General features: G+C 45.6%; 1 protein-coding gene across 5 annotated transcripts in view; it reads left to right on the forward strand.

Annotated features, from left to right (window-relative positions):
- dgkb (diacylglycerol kinase, beta) overlaps positions 1-13,133 on the forward strand; it is a 65,150-nt gene that overhangs the window by 36,671 nt on the left and 15,346 nt on the right. For all 5 annotated transcript variants that reach the window (XM_078790669.1, XM_078790667.1, XM_078790668.1 and 2 more), the window contains one exon: positions 3,703-3,767. In XM_078790669.1, the coding sequence (XP_078646795.1) occupies positions 3,703-3,767 (65 nt within the window). The remainder of the gene's footprint in view (positions 1-3,702; positions 3,768-13,133) is intronic.

The following is a 13,133-nucleotide window of genomic DNA, read 5'->3' on the forward strand; positions in this document are numbered from 1 at the left end:
GCTCATTTTCTGTGTTAAGTTGGGGACTCCTACTATAGAGCAGCTACACACAATAACCCGCTTCCAGAATCTTCCAGAATCTGGATCTAGTCCAGCTGTTCCAGCTCCACTCCGCTGCGATTGGTCCCACCCAGCTTGTACCAGTACACGCCCATATAAGGAAGTCACTGGCTTGATGGAGCCGGTGCTTCCCGTCAAGGCTCTCTGTGACATCACAGACAGCCAGTGTTTGGGCTGGGCAATATGGACCAAAACTCGTATCCCGATATATTTAGGTTGAATATCGATATATATCCTGATATTTTTAATTGGGGTTAATTGCTTCCAGACATGACGTTGAAATAGGATTCTTCATTCATATATCATATATTTTGATTCTTCTACATACACGTTTTTGATATGCGTTTTTATGCCCGCTAGACATAAAGTAACACCCCTATAGTTATTTTTAAACTCATATTACCCGATATAGTCGGTGTAATCAGAGAAAATGAGCCATTTAAGACATAGATAGGACCCATGCTCATTTTTGTTGAGTTTTTTTCAATTGAATTGAGTGAATTAAGGCCAGGTGATCAAGTCTGGTGCATACTAGTGACAACTAAAGGCCGTCGCAGACTACAGTTCATCAAGGTATTGTATTGCCTTGAACTGTATTTATATTTTAGTTGCTTTAGAACATTTTGATACTTGAAAATGCTTCTTTTCATGCCATATTGCTTAAATATGCATTTTGGACTAATAATAGGCCGTAGTCAACCATGAAACCCTGTCTTCTGCATCTGTGTCTCTCGCCAAGCAGCCTCTTCCTGTACGCCTCCTACCCGGCAGCTTAAACGTGCAAACTGTGATAGCGTGAGGGAATGATGTTAGAACTGCGATGGAATGAGGGATGACTGTAACGCTTGTGCACTGGCCCACGTGCGAAACCATGCATGTAAATACAACCCGCAAGGCATGCCGGGTAGCAACACAATATTCTTCTTCCCTACCCTTTCAAACTGCGCATTAAATATACGACGTTTGAGAAATTTGGGGTCATTATGGATTGAAACCAGTAGAGGAGTGGACAGACTGTAACACAAGGCCACCGTACGGCTCCTAATTGGAGAAGCGTTTACCTGCTCTGTAAAGGCTAAGCACCTTGACCTCCTTAAGTTGCAGGAATGAAGGTTTGGTGCTGCAAGTCAAAAGCAGGCGGGAGACACCCCCCCCTCCCCACGTTTGGCTCCTGCGTCTGCCGCTCTTGTCCTGTTTGTAAGAGGATCAAGTTGCACTCTCTCAGATATATCCATCATCCTGGCTCTCTGATTGGCGCTGGAAGCGAGTGAGGTGAGTCTGCAGGGATCGCCAACAATTCTTTTGGTCTTCTTGAGGAGACATCAAGAAGAGCCATTGATTTTTTTTTTGGCTTCTGCTAAGTTTGTGCACAGAGAGCTAGCAGGGGGTCCTCCTTGTATTGCAGGCCTGTTTCAATCGTGCCACTCAAAAACGGGGTGGATCAAAACCGAGGGGAGGGCGGGGAGGGGGGAAAGGAACAATCCCAAAAAAAAGTTTGCAGCAACTTGCTTTCTGTCTTCCTCAAAATGTTGACGGAGCCAGATGACTTTTTTCAACAAAGGCCTTGCCAGCTTTTTAGAAGTGTGAATAAAAGGAAATTTTATTGTGCTCACTTGAGCTCCATTCCGCCCTTCGTTATTCACATAACACTATATACTCTACACTAAAATCCGCTTGCTTCTTATTTACATTTTCTTTTTTTGATATTTTATATATACGCAACAAAAATCCAATATGTCAGACTAACAGATCTCAAATATAGATTGATAAATCAGGCAAAATCTGTCTTAGTAAGCAGCATCCACCTCATGTGTGACATTCTCATTATACAGCAGTGTTATTGCACAGGTGTGACATAGGCTGGCCACAATAAAAGACTATCAAATAACACAATAAAAGGACTTGAGTCAGGTGACTTTGAATCAGACTCAAATCACATTTGTGATGACTTTGGACTTGACTTATCCCTCGCCAGTATCATCATGGCGAACAACGTAAACAGAGAAGCAGAGCTTGGCGGAGGGCAGAGAGTGTATCGCGCCGACAGCCACGCCCATAAGGAAGCCACACCTCTGTGACATCACAAAGGAACGCCCGTTTTGCAACGCCCTCTGAAACTGAAACTTTTTTCAGGGCTCACTTTTACATGCGCAAACCACATGATCTAAAACTTTGGCATGGTTTAACACAAGAATATAACATTCTAACTACATTCATGGCTTCATAATTCATAGTTTATTGCAATTGTTTGTATTCCTTTATTTGTTGGATATTTATTTTTTGGTAAAAGGATTTATATTTTATTTTAGATTTTGTAAAATGTATTTATATATTTAGGTGACACATTATAGCTTACAAATTAAAGTCATACCTTATATACCAACACAGTCACATGACTCTACGCTATTTAATCATGCATATGCATTTTAAAAATGTTATTTGTTTCATGCTGTAATCATACACTTCAGCCTCACATTTGTGAGTGAACTTTTTTGTTTTTGAGTGAAGTTTAGTTTTGATGCTGAAAGAGTCCGAGCAGACGGTCGGGTGTAAACACCCCACTGAAGTGTCTCTGACGCTAACACCTCGCTAACATATGCTACATAAATTGCTCAATTTCACACTTTGTGCTAGTGCTCTATGCAAGTCAAAGGCTGCTGCTTCATCTGCCCAGGAGGCCACGATTGAGGGTGGGAGGGCGGTCAAGAGGGACATGGAGAGAGAGCGAGGTGGTTGCCATGGCGGCTGCAGCATCCTCAGGCTTGATTGGGAAGTTGTGATGAGTGGCGATGTGTGTTTAGTTAATTAGGCAGCGAACAGAGAGCCTCCGTCAGGGTTCCTGTCAATAGCGCTGCCGTCCCCTCCCCCTCTCAGCGCAGCGCGTGGAGCGCGCGGAGCGCGTGGAGGACGTGGAGGTGCAACTGCACAGTGTGACGCACGGTTGCTTAATGAGCAAGAAGTTGCCTTAAATATCGTAACCAGGACCTTCAGGTTTCAATCCAAGATTAGCACAATTGCTACAATGTAGTAAGGTTTCTTTTTTCTTTCACCACAATTTTGCCTTGTCTTGCTGTCAATTATCATATAATATTGCACATAACCAACTCGTCCGTTTGCCCTGTACTGTATTGTTTCCAAACAAAGCATCCAATGCCTTGCTCATTCACCGGCTGCATTTTGTAAGAAATGCGGCTTCGAAATAACTCGCCACGTGGCCAAAGAAAGTGGCAGCAATTGAATAAAGGTGAGAAACACGATTGAATTCCATCTTGCCAGGATGTCAGGGAAGTGTGCATCAACAACAAATTCCATGCATTTCTCAATTGATAATAATTTGATATTGTTTTCTGTGTGTAAAATGGGAATTGTTCTGTATACAATTTACTTTGTGTTAATACTTTTTGGTGATTAATTAATTAATTAATCCTGTGATTGGCTGGCCACCAGTCCAGGGTGTGCCCCGCCTCTCGCCCCAAGACAGCTGGGATAGGCTCCAGCACTCTCGCGACTCTTGTGAGGATAAGCTGTAGAAAATGAATGTATGGATGGAAAAGTCGTAACTAAACTGAAGTGTAAAATGTTCCATGTGACATGTACAGTACTGTGCCAGCTTCAGAAATGAACTAACCTACCGTTTTTCAGGATGCCTCCATCGCGCATCGTTTCCACGTCATGCGGGAGAAGCACCCGGAGAAATTTAACAGCAGGTATGTTTTCTCTCCATGTCCATTCATCCATCCGTTTGTTTTTTCACCGTCACTACGATGGTATAAAACGTCTTTGAGATTCATGGACAATAAATGTTCTCCAACCTTTTTGAGTCCATGAACCAACCGGTTTGGGTTAACATCAAACCTGTGGTGGACCGGATGACAAGACTGAGCATTCAACATTTTCCTCTTTGTGTTGTATAGTTAAAAAAAACATACGTGTGAATGCGTGTGCGTGGCGACACCCTCACTCCCTGGCGATGACGAATGGACGCTCGTCATATTTAGCCTTTGTGATTAGCTGCAGGAGATGTGTTTCACCTTTCGCAGAGGAACAAATGTGGCATCTCCAGTATGTTTCCATCAATATTTAACGTCTCCCGATATGTCTCCACTAGCGCCAGGGAGTAATTGCGGCCCTAATTGAATTCGCTTGGCTGGTTTGACATGGCGGATCAGTCAGAGTGATGACACGCCGCCTCCTGATAAGCCCATTATGTACTCGTTAGCATGTTAGCCTGCTCGTGGCACAACATTTAGCCAGCCAGCCTCTCGGGTGCTGCAAGGAGAGGAGGTGAAGGTGACCAATGTCAACATTCCTCCAAAACTGACTTTCTGTCGGCCTCCACTGCACCTGTACAGCATCCATGTTGTTTCACACCATTTTAGGCCTTTGTGAAAAATGATTGAGGTATTTTAAGAAAATTATTCTGTCTGTTATTTGAATCCCATGAATAATTCAGGAGGGGGAATGGGTTTAGGATCTCTCTATTACACACTAGCCTTTGCCACTTCAATAATGCATGATGATAGTTTCACAAGGTAGCAGAGATTTTTGTTGAATTTGTCCACGGGGGCTCGTGACCACCGTAAGTAAAACCACTCATCAAACGAGGGAAAAAAAGGTTCAAGCATCAGGGGTCCTCACAGGAAGTGGACATGGCAAACAACGCACAAATTAATTATTTTTTCCACTCACTCAAAGTATCTTATCTGTTTGTTGAAATATTTGACGTATATTTTTACATTTTATTTAATTATTAGCACATGATTACACAAATGATATGTGTTTGTCAAACTTAAATGTTTCACATTATCAAACAAATTTAAATATTAGTCAAAGACAACACAACTGAACACATAATGCAGTTTTTTATGTAACTTTTTATTATTAACGGAAGACCAGGGTTCAATTCCACCCTCGGCCATCTCTGTGTGGAGTTTGCATGTTCTCCCCGTGCATGCGTGGGTTTTCTCCGGGTACTCCGGTTTCCTCCCACATTCCAAAAACATGCTAGGTTAATTAGCCACTCCAAATTGTCCATAGGTATGAATGTGAGTGTGAATGGTTGTTTGTCTATATGTGCCCTGTGATTGGCTGGCCACTAGTCCAGGGTGTACCCCGCCTCTCGCCCTCTCGACAGCTGGGATAGGCTCCAGCACCCCCGCGACCCTCGTGAGGATAAGCGGTAGAAAATTAATGAATTAATGAAAAAAACATACAAATCTACATGGCCCTGTGTGAAAAAGTGATTGCCCCCTAAAGCTAATAACTGCTTGGGCCACCCTTAGCAGCAACAACTGCAATCAAGCGTTTGTGCTAACTTGCAATGAGTCTCTTCCAGCGCTGTGGAGGAATGTTGGCCCACTCATCTTTGCACAATTGTTGTCCTTCAGCCACATTGGAGGCTTTTCCAGCATGAAGCGCCTTTGTATCAATGTCCTGCTGCACAACACAAGTTGCTTTCAGCTTGATCACACATTTTCACACAGGGTCATGTCGTAGGTTCTAAAAATAAATCAAAAGGGGACAAACACTTTTTCACACCACTGTAATATTTGATTATTGACAGGAGTGAAAGTGCTGCTAACATGCTGACAGTTAGCATGCTAGCATTTGGCAAGACAGCCAAGTACCAAAAGTGCGTGGCAGTCGTGTTCCCATATGTCATGTCATCTATGCTGTATATTTGCATTGTGACATGAGTAAAATATTATAACATGGTTATTTGCATGTAAAGTAGCAAACAGTGATTTATAAAGGAAAATCTTGAAAATGATCAGGGGTGTCCAAACATTTTCCTACCACTGTATCAGTGGTTTGACCTTAAAGACGCTGGATATTCCATCATCTTTAATTGCCAAACAACATAAGAACATCTTCTAGTAATTACGAGCGGAGGAGATTTCGTTGATGGAATGTAAGGGTGGCACAAGACAACCCCCCCGCCTCCCCATAGCCTCCCTCTCTTCCCTCGCTGGTTGCGTCCTATCCATCTTTGTATTTGCACCTTGGGGTGATTACCAGGGCCAAGGTGTGAAGATTTGACACTCTGCAGATAGATTCATTTACTGACACTGCCGGACCTGGAGGTGATAATGAGGTCGAGGATTAAAAGCAGACAATCAGTCGACCCGTGACGAAGGCTGTCCTCTTCCGAAACACCCCCTCCCCACCCTACTCACCCCCCCCCCAACACTAGTACTCCTCGACTGCCTTCTTAAAAAAACATCCCCCCAATCCAACATTTTTTGCTGATCTCTCATGTAATTACGCACTAATCTGTGACTCGGGGGGAGGGGGGGAGCGGGGGGAAGGATGGCAGGAGAATAAAGAAATAGGTTTGGAAAGTTTGGACCCTCAGGCCTTTTTACTGTGCTGTTTATTCATTCATGAATGAATACTTTGTTGTAAGGCTGTTTAACTTTTGTGCCACGCCATTGGCATCTGGCTTGCGCTTAACCGCTTGCAAAAGCCAACTTTAAACCAAATGTTGTCCAATTTCTACAATTTGACACATTCTACACACATTCTACACACATTCTACACACATTCTACGCACATTCTACACACATTCTACGCACATTCTACACACATTCTGCACACATTCTACACACATTCTACACACATTCTACACACATTCACCTCACCTAAAAGTGTGGAACAAGCGTTTTCATCATGCTATACGGCATCATTTGGAACACTTATTTTTTTTATCGTGCCTCCACCCTTGGAAATTTAGAGTTAGAAATTTTGAAAATAGACAAAAAGCAGTAATTTTATGAGGACCAAGTCAAAATTATTGAATAAAGTCACAATATTAATCAAAAAGATTGTAACATCACAACAACAAAATATGATGAGCATAACTTTGTAATTAATTTAATTGGCGACTCCAAATTGTCCATAGGTATGAATGCGAGTGTGAATGGTTGTCTATATGTGCCCTGTGATTGGCTGGCGACCAGTTCAGGGTGTACCCCGCCTCTCGCCCGAAGACAGCTGGGATAGGCTCCAGCACCCCCGCGACCCTCGTGAGGAAAAAGCGGTAGAAAATGAATGAATATATGTATATTCATTCATTTTCTATCCCAGGCGGGGTACACCCTGAACTGGTCGCCAGCCAATCACAGGGCACATATAGATAAACAACCATTCACACTCGCATTCATACCTATGGACAATTTGGAGTCGCCAATTAACCTAGCATGTTTTTGGAATGTGGGAGGAAACCGGAGTACCCGGAGAAAACCCACGCATGCACGGGGAGAACATGCAAACTCCACACAGAGATGGCCAAGGGTGGAATTGAACCCTGGTCTCCTAGCTGTGAGGTCTGCGCGCTAACCACTAGACCGCCGTGCCGCCCAAATATATATATATATAATAAAAATAATGATGTAAATAATGTAAATAATTCATTCATTCATTTTCTACCGCTTATCCTCACAAGGGTCACAGGGGTGCTGGAGCCTATCCCAGCCGTCTTTGGGAAAGAGGCGGGGTACACCCTGGACTGGTGGCCAGCCAATCCCAGGGCGCATATAGACAAACAACCATTCACACTCACATTCATACCTATGGACAATTTGGAGTGGCCAATTAACCTAGCATGTTTTTGGAATGGGGAGGAAACCGTGTAAAAACATAATATCCATCCATCCATCCATTTTCCTCCGCTTATCCGGGTCCGGGTCGCGGGGGCAGCAGTCTCAGTAGGGAAGCCCAGACTTCCCGATCACGGGAGGACACCAAGGTGTTCCCAGGCCAGCTGTGAGACATAGTCCCTCCAGCGTGTCCTAGGTCCAGGGAGGCGTCCGGGAGGCATCCGGACTAGATGCCCGAGCCACCTCAACTGACTCCTCTCGATGTGAAGGAGAAGCAGCTCTACTCTGAGCCCCTCCCGGATGGGTGAGTCCAGCTACCCTACGGAGGAAACTCATTTCAGCCGCCTGTATCCGCCATCTCATTCTTTCGGTCATGACCCAAAGCTCATGACCATAGGTGAGGGTGGGAACATAGATCCACCGGTAAATTGAGAGCTTTGCCCTCCGGCTCAGCTCTCTTTTCACCACGACGGTCCGGTACAGCGACCGCATTACTGCCGAGGCTGCACCGATCCGTCTGTCGACCTCACGTTCCCAATTTCCCTCACTCGTGAACAAGACCCTGAGATACTTAAACTCCTCCACCTGGGGCAGGACCTCATTCCCAACCCGGAGGAGCACTCCACCCTTTTCCGACTGAAAACCATGGCCTCTGATTTGGAGGTACTGAGTCTCATCCCAGATGCTTCACACTCAGATGCAAACCGTCCCAGTAAACGCTGAAGGTCGCAGCCCGAAGAAGCCATAAGAACCACATCATCTGCAAATAGCAGAGATGAGATTCTAAGGCCCCCGAACTGGACTCCCTCAACACCTTGGCTGTGCCTAGAAATTCTGTCCATGAAAATTGTGAACAGAATCGGTGACAAAGGGCAGCCTTGGCGTAGGCCAACGTTTACCGGAAACAGGCTCGACTTACTACTGGCAACGCGAACCAGACTCCTGCCCCGTTTGTACAAAGACCGGATAGCACGTAGTAGCGCGTCACCAATCTCGTACTGCCGGAGCACCCTCCAAAGGACGCCACGAGGGACATGGTCGAATGCCTTTTCCACATCCACAAAGCACATGTAGGCTGGTTGGGCAAACTCCCATGCACCCTCAAGCACCCTCGTGAGGGTGTAGAGCTGGTCCAGTGTTCCACGACCAGGACGAAAACCGCATTGGACCTCTTGTATCAGAGGTTCGACCAATGGTCGTACCCTTCTCTCCAGCACCCTGGAATAGACTTTCCCAGGGAGGCTGAGGAGTGTGATCCCCCTGTAGTTGGAACACACCCTCCGGTCACCCTTCTTGAAAAGGGGGACCACCACCCCGGTCTGCCAATCCAAAGGTACTGTTCCCGACTTCCATGCAATGTTGAAGAGACGTGTCAGCCAAGACAGTCCCTCAACATCCAGAGCCTTGAGGAATTCTGGGCGGAGCTCGTCCACCCCCGGAGCTTTGCCACTGAGGAGCGTCTTAACCACCCCAGATACCTCAGCCACAGTGATGGCACTGTCCACGTATGTGTCCTCAGTCTCCACTGTAAACAGTGTGGACTGGGCACTGCTTCCCTTTTCTGAGGCGCCGGATGGTTTGCCAGAACCTCTTCGAGGCCGACCGAAAGTCGTGCTCCATGGCCTCACCGAATTCCTCCCACACCCGAGGGAGGACAACCGCCAAAGCCGCGAACCGCTTGGCCCGACGGTACCTGTCAGCTGCTTCCGGAGTCCCACAAGCCATCAATGCTCGATAGGACTCCTTCTTCAGCTTAACGGCAGCCCTGACCTCTGGTGTCCACCATCGGGCTTGGGGCCTGCCGCCACGACTGGCACCGACCGCCTTGCAGCCGCAGCTCCGGTCAGCTGCCTCATCAATGGAGGCATGGAATATGGCCCATTCGGACTCAATATTCCGGTCCTCCCCCGGGATGCAGGTGAAGCTCTGCCGGAGGTGAGAGTTGAAGACTCGACGAACGGGAAACTCTGCCAGACGTTCCCAGCACACCCTCACTACTCGTTTGGGTCTACCAGGTCTGTCCAGCATCCTCCCCCGCCATCTAATCCAACTCATCACCAGGTGGTGATCGGTTGACAGCTCAGCCCCTCTCTTCACCCGTGTGTCCAGAACATGCGGACGCAGGTCTGATGATACGACTACAAAGTCGATCATAGACCTGCGGCCTAGGGTGTCCTGGTGCCAAGTGCACTTATGGACATCCCTATGTTCGAACATGGTGTTAGTTATGGACAAACTGTGGTTCGCACAGAAGTCCAGTAACATCACACCGCACGGGTTCAGATCAGGGAGGCCGTTCCTCCCAATCACGCCCCTCCAGGTCACACTGTCATTGCCCACATGGGCGTTGAAGTCTCCCAGTAGAACGACGGAGTCACCAGCTGGGGTGCTCTCTAGCACCCCCCTGAAGAAGGGCCGGGTACTCCGAACTGCCATTTGGCGCGTACGCACAAATGACAGTCAGGACCCTTTCCCCAGCCCGAAGGCGTAGGGAAATGACCCTCTCGTTCACCGGGGCTGACTCCAACACAGAGGCTGTTTTATTTTAGATGTTTATTTTATATATAGTATATTATTATTTTAAAACATAATATATAAAAAATAAATATCTAAAATAAAACAGGAAGGAATGAGTAAGTCAATAATAAAAGAAAGAATAAAAACATGGGTGTGGATACAAAACGCTAGATTGTCTTTTTCCATCCGTTATTCATAGGAACGTGTTTACAACCCCAAAGATTATATTGATTGATGTTCCTCACATAACGCAAATCATCAAATAGCGTTACAGTTAACTATAATAGAATGGGAATATTTGGGAATGGGAATGACCTTTTGTTATGCAGGACGCTCATTGGTTTGTAGTGTAGATTTACTAGTAGCCGCAATATAATGAAGACATGTTAACTTCTTTTTAGAGGACCTTCGATCTATGACAAGATATAATAAAAGTGAAAGCTGAGACATGAGGGCTGGACTCACTTTTGGGGGCTGCTGGACGTATGTGCTTTTGAACTTTTTTGTCTCCTTGTTATGTTGTTTTTTTCTTGTTAAAAATGTCTTTTTTGGGTTGACACCAGTCTCCTCACCCTCCTACCTATGGCGCTGCGTGTTGACAGAATTTCTGAGGTGTCATGTGTATGCAACTGCAGCAGGAGGTTATCCTCAGACCACAAAAATCCACCAAATTCTGAAATTATGGAATTTTAAGGAAGAGTGTGGCAGGCCCCCCCCAAAATTCATTTTTTTCAGTGGTTTTCACAACAAAATATAAAATGTGAAACAATTTCTAGCGGTTAATTGATTCCTATGAATTGGTTTATTGAAAGGATTAGGACTCAATATTAATAAATGGAATATTTTGTACTTAAAGCATAGAAAACCTGTTTATGACTTTCTCAATACAGGTTTTAACATTATTAGAGTCCTGTAGACGTGAAATATCACGCCTATAGTAACCTTGACAGTCCTATTATTCATTGTTTACAAAACATTACAACTCTTATGCTGCCAGGACTCAAGACAGCCACTAGCTCGCAAGGTAGTGAGCTGGCTGACTAACCAGTTTGCCTCAAATATATTTTTCTTAAACGTAAGCCAAAAACCTACCACTTCCACACAGAATGGGAGAAGACCCTTTTTCACTTTATTTTTATCATGCCATTTCATGCGCTCTTAAGGTGTAATGTAATGTAATGTAATGTCTCAGTGTTTTGTGACATCTGCCACCTACTGACCACAATACTACATATCACTTGTATTTCAATACAGTAAAGTCTCGTTATATCGATATCGGTTCTAACGAATTACTGCTTATTACGATACTATTTTCATTTCCCGGCAAATTTCTAGTCTTTTATGATATAATTAGTTCCGTTAGTACGATACCCGGTTATTATGATAATCCGGTTACTACGATGCCCTTTTCATCTCCCGCCAGCCAATTTGGTCTGCTTATATCGATACAAAAGCAGCTTAAATCAATCTTTGCTTAAGGATTTCAATACCAAAAAAGAACACGGCGAACGGCTGCTTCCAGTCAACTTTATTTTTTACACTTCCACCACCAGAGCGCAGCACACACACCGATTCCCGCACTTCCTTGTTCACAGGTCATGCTCAACGCGCCCCACATAGCTCGTGGTATAGATTCTATACACACAAGAGAAACCACGAACGCAGTTGGTTCTTCTGTTGCAGGCATGTGTTTGGCCAGCTATGTGGGGCGGGTTGAGCATGACCTGTGAACCAGGAAGTGCGGGAATCGGTGTGTGTGCTGTGTGTTCTATACTATAGAACAATGTTGAGTGCATTATTGTCCACTTTTAATGCAGTTCGGCGCAGGATCGGATATATCGACAGTCCGGTTATATCAATATTTTTTCCGACTCCCGACAATATCGATATAACAAGATTTTACTGTATATAGTTTTTACTAATAATAGACCATAGTTGACCATGAAAAATGTATCCGTTAATCAATTTCTGAAAGTCCATCACCAACCGCAGCGGAGGGAGCGTGCCAGAGGTGGGCCGTGGGTGACACAAGTCACAGTCCACATTCATACCTATGGACAATTCGGAGTGGCTAATTAACCTAGCATGTTTTTGGAATGTGGGAGGAAACCGGAGAAAAGCCACGCATGCACGGGGAGAACAAATTTACAAATTTCCCCACTGAGGGATGAATAAAGGCATATCTTAACATGCAAACTCCACACAGAGATGGCCGAGGGTGGAATTGAACTCGGGTCTCCTAGCTGTGAGGCCTGCACGCTAACCGCTTTTATGCCGCGCAGCCTGGAGTGGAACAATATGGTCCAATTAAGCTGATTTCTACCCAGGTGTGTGCATCTTTAACGGCACCTTGATGTTCCCGTGATATTTGGGCTGCATCAATTTCAGGCCCTCACACATCTAACAGCATCAGTGTGCCCCTCCCGGGACGCCCTGCCCATTATGAGCCCCCAGGCTCTGGCTGTGCTGTGTAACCATCCCGAGTTAACCTTTCCTGAAGGCGCAGGGAAGCCCAGGCATGGAGCGCTCTTTAGCATAATGAGCATGTTCATCAAAGCGCCGCCATGCGCTGGATGGGGCTGCACAACTCAAGTGTGTGTGTGTGTGTGTGTGTCGCCCACTGTGGTGCTCTAACTTACACGTGCACGGTGACACGCACATGTGCACAGTGGACCCGAGCAGCAGCCGCCCTCGGACCTCATTTGAGGATGAAATGGTTTATGCGACCAAAGTGTCATCTATAATGAATGAGCACTTGTGTGTCATTTGGAAGCAGCTCACCTGTGTCTCCTGCTCGGCGGGAGCACGGACACCTTTACCTACCCTTCTGAGGACACTCGGCATGTCCTCAACTGTCCTCAGTCACGAGTGGATCCAAGCCAGTTTGATATCGGCGTCCACGCCAGTCACTGCAGTGCTGCTTAAATATAAAAATAAAAAACGACATGTTGCTTCTTC

Source organism: Doryrhamphus excisus, linkage group LG5 (genome assembly GCF_037039965.1).
Source record: "Doryrhamphus excisus strain RoL-2023G ecotype Guam linkage group LG5, RoL_Dexc_Guam_v1.1, whole genome shotgun sequence".
NCBI classification, from domain to species: Eukaryota; Metazoa; Chordata; class Actinopteri; order Syngnathiformes; family Syngnathidae; genus Doryrhamphus; species Doryrhamphus excisus.